Source organism: Trichosurus vulpecula, chromosome 1 (genome assembly GCF_011100635.1).
Source record: "Trichosurus vulpecula isolate mTriVul1 chromosome 1, mTriVul1.pri, whole genome shotgun sequence".
NCBI lineage: Eukaryota > Metazoa > Chordata > Mammalia > Diprotodontia > Phalangeridae > Trichosurus > Trichosurus vulpecula.
The window spans coordinates 371,375,082-371,388,688 of NC_050573.1; the positions used below are offsets into that span (position 1 = coordinate 371,375,082).

General features: G+C 34.4%; 1 protein-coding gene across 1 annotated transcript in view; it reads left to right on the plus strand.

Moving 5' to 3' along the window:
- PIK3C3 (phosphatidylinositol 3-kinase catalytic subunit type 3) overlaps positions 1-13,607 on the plus strand; it is a 187,483-nt gene that overhangs the window by 21,902 nt on the left and 151,974 nt on the right. Inside the window, exons 7-9 of the mRNA XM_036767859.1 lie at positions 2,195-2,266; positions 4,736-4,840; positions 5,640-5,732. Coding sequence (XP_036623754.1) covers positions 2,195-2,266; positions 4,736-4,840; positions 5,640-5,732 — 270 coding nt within the window. The remainder of the gene's footprint in view (positions 1-2,194; positions 2,267-4,735; positions 4,841-5,639; positions 5,733-13,607) is intronic.

Here is a 13,607-nt window from a genome sequence, read left to right on the forward strand (position 1 = left end):
GAATTATTTGGTTGCAAGACAGCAGCAGACAGCTGTCAGCAACAGCTGTTTATGTACATACAAATCAAATACTATAGCTACAACAAGATTACAAAAGCCAGTCATTCATGTAATGCAGTTCTAGATTACAGAATTCAATAAGAATGTAAGTGATTAAAACTTTTTGATTTATTGTTCTTCAAATTGGCAAGGAAGACATCAGTAATACTCACAAAATTAAATACTAATGTTTCATTAAAATTATGAAGAATCATACATAGTTTTTTTGAATGGCAAATTTAATGAGAACAAGGGACTGTTTATAATTTTATTTCTTTCTATTAAGGAAAATAATTTTTTCTTCACCTTTTAGTGAGTTTTATTGATACAGCTTTATGTACTCCACAAAATTTCTTTCTCTGTGGACATGTGTCTCAACTTTTGAAATAGCTAACCTGATAACAATATTAATATTGTACTGCTGCAGTTATGAAAAAATGCAGAAAAAATTACAGTACATTCTGCTTTAGAAATGACAAATTAACTGTATGCTTTAATATTATTTTTCCTTAAGCTGTTATGAATGGTGGTGTTCTTTTCCAAATTCTTAACAGATTTTTGTGATGTAAAGCCAGGAAAGATCATGTTTTTTTGTAAGCCAATGACCATATTTGGTAGTACTTTCGAATTAAAATCATATGTTTTATTTCTCTCTTCATTCTAGTTTGTGGTTTATTTTTGCCTTGTATGTTTCTCCTTTTTAGTTAAAGATCCTAGTAACAGACCCATTTGAATCCTGTAAATGAGAGTGGGGATGAAATAAGATAAAGTAGTTAATATTTAATGTTTTCTAAACAGATTCTACACTAAAGAATGAAATGTTAAGGTGAAACTAATTTATCAGCATTGCATAATAATAGTCATGTGCTCATATACTTACTATACTCTATATAATTAAATTTGAACAATGTATGGTAACATATATGGAGAAACAGGGGCAAAATTCTAAATTTACTTAAAATAATTTAATAATTGATAATAGAGTAGCTAAAAAAGTAATTAATAGAATTTCTAGGGGTATTTTTTGAAAGCATACTTCAACAAGTTCTTGACCCCTTTCTACTGCTCCCTGAAAATTGTTCATAAATTAGTGGCTGTCTACCCAACCTGTCATACTTCCACTTAGTGTAAAGATTGCTGGTCCACTATATTGAATCTAATGGAAATAGACTTTCTTGTCACCTGTCTTTTGTGACAGATAGTCTAAGTGAAGATTACTTGTCACAGTTGGGTTGATAAATGTGTTTTCTGGTGTTGTGACTGAAAACCAGCCTGTTAAACAATGGCTACAGGAATTTGTCGCTTTCTGTAAGACTCAATTACTGTACCATAGTCAAAATATAATAGTTCTCTTTTTCCACTTTTACTGATTTTATTGCAGGCTGTTTAAAGAGCAAAATATATCAGTATTTGGAAACTTAATCTTAATAGCTTGGCATAAACTTCAGAACTGTTCACAAATAACTCTAATCTTAATACCATTGGTTCTTTATGTGGACATAGTGTTTATTTGCTGCTTTACCTTCATGGTATTGAGGATTAAAAAGCAAAGACTTGTCTTGTGTTAAAGATAGTTTTTTTTCTTTAGAATTAATAAATTCTTATCATTAAGATTTACATATTCCTGAGTTATTGTTACCCTGAAGAGTTACTGCTGAATCTTGAACAATGTATAGATTGGTAGCCATGAGAAATCAGCCACCCCTCTGAGAAGGACTTGCTCCTCGAATGAACCTCATATGGTGTCATTCTTTCTTTTTTCCTTGAGCTCACCATATCTACTTGGTAATTTTTGCAGGTAAATATAACAAAGTCAAAATATTTTATGAAAGTTTCAGAAATAAATAAAACACCATTGCCCATGGATCACAACTCTCTAAAATCTGTTGATCATTATCATCCATAAGGCTTTGATTTTTCCTTAAATCAGTGCCTTGTCCCTATGGCTCCCAAAGGGGGAATAAGAAACATATTATATCATAGAAGGCCTGTTGTTGAAGTACAGGAATTTTCATAATCAACAAAATGTATAATGATATAATTGGACCAAAAACCATTTACTTTTCTTCACTATATCTAGAAAATTTTAAAGTGCTATTGTTGTTTTTTCTTTCCTTCATTCTTCTATTTTCTCCCTCCTTCCTTTGGCATCTAGGATGGTGATGAGTCATCCCCAATTTTAACAAGTTTTGAGATAGTGAAAGTGCCTGACCCCCAGATGTCTATGGTGAGTTACAGTGCAGTTATATTTCCTAGGATGATGCTTTTTTACCTCATGCTATTTTCAAAATATATAGCTATACCACTCTTACCCTGAGTCCACTTAGCTGGCAAACTCAACTGTATTAGAATACCTAAATGATTGAAGAAACTAGGGAAGGATAAGAGAAATTTAAGCAGGGCATGTTATCTCTTTTCAAATATTTGAAAGGCTGTTATGAAATAGAAATTGACTTCATTCTTTATAGCTGTGAAGAGCAGAATTCAGTCCAGTACAATAGAAGCAAACCAACGTGTAGAAGATTTTCACTTTACAGAAGGAAAATTGACAAGAAATTAGAGTTTTCCAGGGATGAAATGAGCTTTCTTTGCAAGGTAGTGAAACTCCCTGTTAGAAATTTCGTTCGTAGGATTGGATCTGTTACAAATCTTTTAGATATGATTTGTGCTTTGGATAGAGGGAGAATTAGATTATTTTAGAGACTCCTGTCAACTCTTCAGTCTCTCTAATTCACAGTAGGAAAAAAAGTATCCTAGCAGCAGCCAACATATAGATGTCACAAAGTCCATACACTAAACCTCATGTACTTTTGTCATAGGACAGACCCTTACTCAGAACTGGTTTACTTATAAGCAACAAATTATAAAGGAGTAGGCGGGGCTGCTGTAGGCAGGCACATTTACAGGAGCAAGAAATCACAACTGACAACTTGACAGTATTATTGAAGACCAAAAAAAAGCCCCCAAAACTATAAAAAACAGATATGAACTAAAAAAGAATAGCCCTTTTAGGGCCATTTAATGTAGAAGCAAACTACCCTTTATATTTCAGTAGCCCCTCAGGGTATAACTGTATTACAGCGCAGTACAATAATTGATGTTCATAATAATGACCCTGAGTCATCAAAAAAAAGGTTAAATTATGTTCAGTATTCTCTGCTTAGGGAGTCAGGGAAGTGTGTAATCTATATTAGAAAAATTACTATCCAAAATGTTTAAAAGAAAATAAGGTCTGACATTTAAAGGGGGAAACCATAATTTACTTATGTGCCAGGCAATTCAGTTTCACAACTTCGGGGTGTGTGTGTGTGTGTGTGTCCTTTTTGATTTTATTTTCTCTTGTGTTTCCAGAGTAGCAACTAGGTCTTCCTATTAAGTTACTATTAGCTTTCAGACTATAAATGTGGTCTTCCTTCATTCCTCACCCTTCCCACCTTAAGAGAACATCCCCTAATCAGTATTTTTTATTGATTTTCTTTTAGATTTTTAAAACACAGAATGTCCCAAAAGTCTTAATGTAGTTTTAAGCTTTAATAGCACCAACATTTTTGCAATGCCTTGAATATTAATTTAGGTCAGAATCAAAGTCAGTGAATTAACAGAGAAATAAATCTTCCAATAGGTGATTATAATTACGGGTGTTCCAGGAACTGAATCATTTAGGGCAAGAGGGAATATATATGGATACACTGAGAAGAGTAGATGTTTGAACTATCAGTTTCTTAGAGTAGAAAGGTATTCTCTTATTATTGATAATGAAAATCATTGACTAGAGAAGCACACACACATAAAGCTGTATTCTCAGGCCTTATTGTAGTTTGGAGGCCACCCTAGAGTGCACATTCCTTGAGAACGAGGACTGTTTTTGTTTTTTTTTATTAATTTTTGTGCCTCCAGAACTTAGCATAGTGCCTGGCACATAATAGGTGCTTAATAAGTGCTTGTTGACTGACTGATTCAAGTATTTGAAGAGATGTTATGTGGAGGAAGGACTAGACTTGTTCTGGTTCCTCAGAGGGCAGTGTCTAGAACAGGAGGTAGAAATTACAAAGAGCCTAAACTGCAATTTAAACTCAATATCAGGAAAACTTCCTAATTAGTTAGAGATATATAAAAAAGAAATGGATTACCTTGATTGATGCTGGCTTCCTCCTCTTTGGAGATCTTTAGGCAGAGGCTGAATTGGGTCAGTTTTAGAGGGAATATTTTTTGTGCATTAATTGGACTAGATGAATCCTGAATTCTCTTTTATTTTTAAAATTCTGTGCTACTCTAAATCTGGAAGTAGTGGGGAGGCATTTTCTCCCCAGTGTCTTGGAAAAACAGGAGACATTGGTTCAAATCCCAGACTTGCTGTTTGATAACTATGTGACTTTGGATGTGGAATTTAATCTCCTTGACCATCAGTTCCCTCATCTGTAAAATGTGTTTAAACTGAATAATCTTTAAGTTTCCTTTTAGCTGTATCGTTCTGTGATTCTGTGTTTAGTAATTTATAATTTTCTTCTTCAATTTTCCCTATTTTCAAGTTGATAATGCATATTTAATGAGTATATTAAAGACTAAAGGAGTATTGATATAAAATACTATATTCCTATAAAAGTCTCATACTTATGATGAATCGTTTTGTTATTCTCTTTACAACTTGGTTATTAGAACTTTTACATTCTTAATAATAATTTAAACTTATTTGTAGGAGAATTTAGTTGAAAGCAAACATCATAAGCTTGCCCGAAGTTTAAGAAGTGGACCATCTGACCATGATCTCAAACCTAATGCTGCCACCAGAGATCAGCTAAATGTAAGTTAATGTTGATTTTTTATGTGCTAATTAACTTTTTATAGCATTTGTTAGTATTGAATTTTTTACAGAGAATCTAAGAAATTAAAGTGATTCTTAAATACAATTTCTCATGTTAAGTGTAATTTTAGTATCATGGCCTATTTAAAATTTTTTAGTTTCTCTTTTATTTTTTCCCTGCTTCCCAGGACATTTTGAATTGGAGGTCCATGAAGACGGAACCTGTAGTTGGTTCTTTCTCTAATACTGAGAGATATTCCTGAATGTTTTGCCTCATTATGGAAAAAAAAATACTTCATTTTTTGGTTGATTGTTCTGAAGCATGCATATGTAGTCTTTTGAATGAATGAGTGAAGGCTGTGGGAAGCCTCTAAGACCAGAGTATGTTCTAAGCCCCCCAAATCAGGGGCTATCTGTGCTTATTTGTCTTACACGTTAACTTTGTCAAACCAAAGAGACATTTGGGTATAGTTAGGTTACTACTGGTCTAGGATCCGTGGAATCTGGTTTGAATCCTACTTATATTATCTACCTCTAGGTTAGTCATTTTACTTCTTTAGGCTTTAGTTTGCTAATTTGTAAAATGAGGCTGAACAAGATAATCTTCATGGTTCCTTCTAGCTCTCTATTAATTTATATTAATCTCTGATTCTTTTAAATGTGAAGGACATATTTGAATTTTAGATACTTGTACATCTTCCTTACTTTGGGAGGTAGTCATTCAGAGTTTATCATTAAGGTAAAAAAAAACTGAAATCCAGCTTTTAACAAACAAAATACATTTCATTATTTTTAATAGATTATAGTAAGTTATCCACCAACAAAGCAGCTTACATATGAAGAACAAGATCTGGTTTGGAAGTTTAGATATTACCTTACTAATCAAGAAAAGGTAAGCTTCAAGTCTGTTTGTTTTTGTACCAAGTAACAAAAATTCTTAAAACTTCTGTGGAACACACAGTTTCTCATGAGGCAAAAAATAAAAATTCAGTGTACTAAATATTCAATTGTATTAAAGTTACACTTAATATAAAGTTAAGTAACAATAATTAAGAGCAGGGTTCTTACGCTATTCATGCTAATTAATTGTACTAACATTATCCATTCCCTACCCCCACTAGCTATTTTTCCTTATGTTACTATTCTCCCTTGTCACCCAAACCCTAAACCTTGACCTTGGGCCCTTTGTATTTTTTTTTTCACTTGATGATCTTATCTTTTCTGATGGATTCAGTTATCATCTCTATGCTGATTATTCTTGAATCTGCTTATCCAATCCTAACTTCCCTGCTGACTTCCAGTTTCACATCTCCACCTGATACAGACCTCTCTAAATGCATGTCTTGTAGACATAGTAAACTCAATATGTCCAAAAGTGAACTCATTAATTTTTTTTCTAAAACTCTTCCTCCTTCTAAACTTTCCTTTCTTTGTCAAGGACATTTACCATCTTTCCATTCTCCCAGGCTCACAACCTAGGTATCATCCTTGACTCCTCACTTTGATTCCCCCATGTCCGACTGTCAATTTCACCTTTATTCTATGTCTTGAATATGTTCCCTTCTTCTCCTCTGATACTGCCACCATCCTTGTGAAGGACTTTATCATGTCATGTCTGGGTTATTTCAGTAGGCTTTGGTTCATCTGCCTGCCACAGGTCTTTCTCCACTTCAGTCTATCCTCCACACTGCTATCGGAGTGATTTTCCTTAAGTGCACATTTGACAAGTCACCCTTTCCTACTTAATAAGCTTCAGTGGCCCTGATCTACAGAATCAGATATAAAATCCTCTGTTTGACTTTCAAAATCCTTTATAACATACCTCCCCTCATTAATAGCCCCCAACATTCCGGGCTTCTTATACCTTACACAGTTCTTCTCCTTCCCCCTCCTACTGTATAGCATACTCTTTCATCCAGTGACACTCCTCTTTATGCTCTTCCTTGAATAAAATATTTCATCTCTAGACTTGAGGTATTTTCCCTGGCTGTCCCCCTTGCCTGGAATATTCTCTCTCTTTATCTTTGCCTCCTACCTTCCCTGTCTTCTTTCAGGTCTCAGCTAAAATCTCACCTTCTACAGGAAGGCTGTCCTGATACCTCTTAATTCTAGTGCCTAAGTCTGTTGATTGTTTCCAACTTATCTTGTTTATAGCTTATTTGTACATAGGTATTTGCATGTTGTCTCTCATGTTACACTCTGAGCTCCTCAAAAGCAAGGATTGTCTTTTGCCTCTTCTTCTTTCCTTTCCTCCCCTCCCCTCCCCCCCCCCTCCTCTTGCCTCTCCTCTCCTTTCTCCTTTCCTTTCCTTTCCCCCTCCTCCCTCCCTCTCTCTCTCTCTCTCTCTCTCTCTCTCTCTCTCTCTCTCTTTCTTTCTTTCTTTCTTTCTTTCTTTCTTTCTTTCTTTTTTGCATCTCCAGAGCTTATCACAATGCCTGGCATATAGTAAGCACTTAATTAAATGTTTGACTGACTGACTAAAATCTTTGATTTGTAGCCAGTTTTATTTATTCAGCCTTCTTCCTGCCTTTCTTGTTTTTTCCCTTGTTTCCATTCCATTTCAATTATGTTAAATAATGCCTTTATTATTTGCTTAAACTATTATAATAGCCTCTTAACTAGTTTCCCTCCCTTTGGTCACCTTAAGTGCTTGAATTAATCTTCCTTATTATAGGTTTGTAGTTAGTCTGGCAGGTTTAAGAAGTTATTGTGCACAGCACCCTCTTTGGGTGCTCGTTTTGCTAGCTAACAGGTACATAGTACTTTTTGGGGGGACTCCAAACCTCAGTAGTCCTATCAATGACAAAGAGGCAAGCAATTCTCTTCCAATTTATGGGGCACAGGTGCTGGATGGGTGTTGAGACTCAGGGACAGACTAATAATGTCTTAACATTTAAGTCCTGAGGCTCCTCAGTCCAAGAGGCAAAAGCTGAGAGAAGTGAGTAGAGTCCAGGAAATGAAAAGGGTAGTATTTGAGCTGAAAAACACTAGGACTTTGAAGCAGTGGTTCTAACCAAAATATTTGTAGATCCCTCGCACCTCAATTCTGGGCCCATTCTGTGTTGTGTTCTAGATCTTAGTCTAGTCCTCGACTCTTTCCTTAACTGAGGTTTTGTTTTTTAACTTCAGGAAAAGGAAAAGAATTTTACAGTTGTCAGATCAGGTATAAGGACTTTCAGATATGGTCCTGTTCTGTTTTTTGATAGTGTTTGTATAGAAACTCTCTAGAAGAGAGAGGGACTGATGGGTAATGGAAACTCAGGGCATGTGCCTCTTATCTGGATGGTCAAGTAGTCAGCATAGACTTCTATCAACATACCTTTCATCCATCCCATTTCATTGCACCAGGAATGAGACAAGTCATAATGTACTAGGTAGAAAGAAACAGGTGAGGTAGCAAAGAATCAGAGCAAGAAAAAATAGGCTTACTGAAAGGAAAGATGTGGCTGACACTAACTTCTGGGGAGTCTTGAATTCTGTAGTCAGAATTTTATATCCAAAGGACTTGAAGTTTGTTTAGCAAAAAATGACCTTGATCCCATAATTTTCCTGTAAGCTAGGTTTCAAGAAATAATGTATTGAGTTCAACATAATCTAATCCATACTGAACTGCAGGATATCAAATTAAGCTAACTAGAATGTACAGACTCAAGAACACATAGAAATAAAACTATACTAATGGAGGACCTCAACTTTCCCCTCTCAGAGCTAGATAAATCTAACCAAAAAATAAACAAGAAGTTGAGGAGATGAGTAAAATTTTAGAAGTTAGATATGATAGATCTCTGGAGAAAATTGAATGGAAATAGAAAGGAATATACCTTTTTCTCAGCAGTGTATGGCACCTACACAAAAATTGACTGTATTAGGACACAAAAACTTCACAATCAAATACAGAAAAGCAGAAATATAAATGCATCCTTTTCAGATCAAAATGCAATAAAAATTATGTTCAATAATAGACAATGGAAAGACATTAAATATTAATTGGAAATTAAGTAATCTCATTGTAAAAAACAAGAGGGTCAAAGAACAAGTCATAGAAACAATTGATAATTTCACTAAAGAAAATCACAACAATGAGACAGCATACCAAAATTTATGGGATGCAGCCAAAGCGGTACTTAGGGGGAAGTATGTATCTCTAATTGCTTACATCAGTAAAATAGAGAAAAAGTAGATTAATGAATTGGGTATACAACTAAAAAATACTTGAAAAAGAACAAATTAAAAATCCCCAATTAATCATCATATTGGAAATTCTGAAAATCAAAGGAGAGATTAATGGAATTGAAAGTAAGAAAATCATTGAACTAAGAAATAAAACTAGAAGCTGGTTTTATGAAACACAAAAACAAAATCAAACCTCAATAAAGTAGATAAATCATTGGTTAGGAACTATTTTGCCCAATTATGTGCCAATAAATTTGACAATCTGAATGAAATGGATTAATGTCTACCAAAATATAAATTACCTAGATTGACAGAAGAATAAGTAAAATATTTAAATGAGCCAACCTTAGAAAAAGAAATTGAACAAGCCATCAATGAACTTCCTAAGAAAAAAATCCCCAGGACCAGATAGATTCACAAGCGAATTCTATCAAACATTTAAATAACAATCCCAATACTATATAAACTATTTTGAAAGATAGGTGAAGAAGGAGTCCTGCCAAATTCCTTTTATGACAGAAATATGATGCTTATAGCCAGACCAGGAAGAGCCAAAACAGAGAAAGAAAATTATAGACCACTTTCCCTAATAAATATTGAGGCAGACTTTTTAAAGAATTTGCTAACAAAAAGATTACAGCAGTATAGCACAAGGATCATACACTGTGACCAGGTGGTATTTACATTAGAAATACAGGGCTGGTTCAATATTAGGAAAACTATTAGCAAGATTGATCCCATCAATAACAAAATCAACAGAAATTGTATGATTATTTCAGTAAATCCGGAAAAAGCCTTTGACAAAGTACAGAACCCATTCCCATTAAAAATGTGGGAAAGCATAGGATGGAGATTACCTTAAAATGATAAGTAATATTTATCTAAAACCATCAGCAAGCATTATCTATAATGGGGATAAGCTAGAATCCTTCCCAGTAGAAGCAGAGGTGAAGGAAGGATACCCATTATCACTCCTATTTAATATCGTACTAGAAGAAGTGTTAGCTATAGCAGTAAGAGAAGAGACAGAAATTAAAGGAATTAGAATGGGCAGTGCAGAAACAAAACTATCACTCTTTGAAAATGATATGATGTTATACTTAGAAAATCCTAGAGAATCAACTGAAAAACAACTTGAAATTATTAACAACTTTAGCAAAGTTGCAGGATACAAAATAAACCTACCTAAATCATCAGCATTTCTATATAATAGCAACAAAGTTCTACAGCAAGAGATAGAAAAGAAATTCCATTTAAAATAACTGTAGACAATATCAAATACTTGGGAGTCTGCCAAGACAAACTCAGGAACTATATCAACACCACTATAAAATACTTTTTACACAAATAAAATCATATCTAAGCAATTGGAAAAATATTAATTGCTCATGGGTAAGCTGAACCAATATGATAAAAATGACAATTCTATCTAAATTAATCCATCTAGTGCCATACTAATCAAACTATCAAAAATATTTTATAGAGCAAAAATAATAAAATTCATCCGGAAGAACAAAAGCTAAGCATGTCAAGGGAATCAATGAAAAAAATGTGAAAGAAAATGGTCTAGCCATATGAGATCTCAAACCATATTATAAAGCAGTAATTAGTAAAACAGTCTGATTGCTTACCATCTCAGGGAGGAGGGAGTGATAGAATTTGTAACTCAGAACTTTATATAAAAATTATTTTAAAAAATGTTCAAGAAACTCATAGAGCATATTTACAGCACAGAACTGCCACATGCAGAAATTCTTGTGAAAAGAAGTGTTTGTTTAAACAAGTAGTCATTTCTTACTGAAATTCAATTACATCCAGAAATGTGAGGGATAAATGTTCATGTGATAGAAAGTGTGTTATATGTTTCATTTAACCAGTTGCTTTCATATTTTGAAAAGGTGGGCGATGAAACTTCAAGTATCAGGACATATTACAGGATTCTTGTGATGATTAGTGAAGGGTTAACTATATTTCCTAATGCTCTAGAAACTCTTTTGAGTAAGCTAAATAAATACTGGCCTTGAAGTGTCCAGAAGAATTATTTATGCAGGCCTATTTTTATCCTTTGATAGCTTAAAATGAATTTTTTTAAAGAAACATTCTCTCCTATTATATTCTCTCTACCCCACTGCCCCTCTCTCTGTCTCCCTCTCCTTTTTCTTTTCTCTTCCTCTCTCTGTTCCTTTCTCCTTCCTCCCTTCCCTCTTCACCTCTCTCTGTGTCTTCTCTTCCTCCCTCTCCCTCTTTTTGCCTCAATCCTCCCTCCCTTTATTTCTTGCTCTTTTTTTTTTTTTCCAGTTCTAGGTTCTTAGAAATATGTGATTTAGGACATCTAGTGTTCAGCCACTGAAGCAAAATAGTTTATTTTAGGGAGAAAAAAACCAGCCTGGTGATTTCTTGGGAGAAAGGTTAGTTTGGAAAACAAACTGGTAGTGATTTATCTTTCAGTAGTAGTAGTAAAATTTATATTAAATTTTAGATCTCCCATGTGTTTTTTTATTTTTTAATTTTTTTAAGCTTAATCTGACTTCTTGAATACAGAATGACAAAAGATCATGTTTTTTAGTGTATGCTCTCATAACATATTTATTACTCCACTGTTGGTACTAATTTTCCCATCAAAAAGTTGGGGGGGAACTACCAACTTCCAACAAAAGAAGTAAGGTTTTTGGAAGGATCATTGAAGTGCTTTCACTTATTTTCCAAAGTGACACTATAGTTTTGTGTTATATATTATGGTCAAGAGTTAGTGGGAAAGTTATGTTTTTTATAGAACAACTAATATTACTTAGAATATATCAGAAAATCTGTGATCTTGTCAGTGTGGTCACTCACATTGCAGCACACCAAATACTGTTTTGTCCCTTTTGATACATTTCTATTCCTGTTCATAAATCGTTTAAAAAACAAATTGTATTGATATCTATAAACACCTAACTTTCTACTAGGAAGCCATCTATTATTACAAAGAAGAAAAAAGAGGAGGGAAAAAAAGATGAGTTCAGCAAAACTAGCTAACATATTAAAAAAAATCTCACATTACATGCAGTATTCCACATCTGGGGCAGCTAGGTGGCACAGTGGATAGAACACTGGACCTAGAGTCAGAAAGACCTAAATTCAAATATTGCCTCAGATGCTAGCTATGTGACCCTGGGCAAGTCGTTTAACTGATTGCCTCAGGTTCCTCATCTGTAAAATGAGCTGGAGAAGGAAATGGCAAACCCCTCCAGTATCTTTGCCAAGAAAACCCTAATTGAGGTCACGAAGAGTGGGATACAACTGAAATGATTCAACAAAAACAACTCCAAACCCATCGATTTCCCATCCCTGCAAAGAAGTGGGAGTAGATCCCTTATCATATCTCTTGGAGCCAAGCTTGATCCTTATAATTTTTTAGGATTCTATTTTAATTGTTTTTTTTTTTTAACGTTCATTTCACTTGTAGTCATTGTTTATATTTTTTTCCTGGTTGTGTTTACTCATGCCAGGTAAAGTCAATAAATATTTATTAATCACTTACTGTGTGTCAAGCAGTATGCTAATAGGTACTGGGAATATAAATGGAAACAGAAAGAAAAATGGTCCTTGGTCTTTAAGGGACTTAGATCCTAATAATGGAAGATAACACATAAAAGGAAGCTGAAAAGGATGGGAGGGGAGAAGGGATGAAGGTATCTAGCATGGCAGCATTGTACAGAAGGTCTAGGAGAGTTAGCAGTACAGCCTGGAGAGGATGTAAGGCCTGGCTGGCTTGGTTGCCCTCCTTAAAGTGAAGGTCCTGGGAGGAACCAGCCAGTCAGAGGGAGAAGCCATAGAAGCAGAGTGTACTTGTGATGTGTAAAATCCCAAGGGGAGGTTATGCTTCCAGAGTTGAGAAGTTTCTGTAGTTTTGTAGAGGAAGTCTGGGAAAGTCAAGAGTACAATCTGGAAAAGACTGTTTCTCTTTAGTCATGATATTAATTATTTCTTATGGAATAATTTTCCATTTCCGTCATGTGCCTCAGTTTGTTTGGTCATTACCTAATCAGTGTTGCCCATAAATCCTTAATTGAGCATCTAAACTAGAAGCTTTCTTTTAGATCTTTTAACTTGGCAGGAATACCAATCCAGATCAGCGTTCAGGTTCTCCATTAACTTTTGCTCTTAATATATGACTGTCTTTGCTAGTCATACATTTCCTAGTTATGTTTTTTTCACAGCCCATTATTATCATTGGTAATGTGCTGCAACTCATTTGTACGCACCATGTGTGTATCATCTGTTGGGTAACCTGTAATTTAAATTGTTTCAAGATTGTAATATTCCATAATTCACAGCTATATAACAACATCATTGTAAAAATAGTGTTAAAAAGATGTCATTTTTGTGACAGAAGAGTTTGAGATTATTGAAAGAATTGCACACTTTACTAAATACATTGAGCCTGTCTTCTTCCTCCCTATTCAGTCTTAGCCAGACTTTTTGTGAGTCTGTGCTGCATGTCTATAGACACATACTAAGGGACTTAACTCAGTGCTCTGCCTATCCTGCTTTGTCATAGACTAGGCAGGAGTCATTCATCCTTCATTTGGCTTTTTTATAGATAGATTTT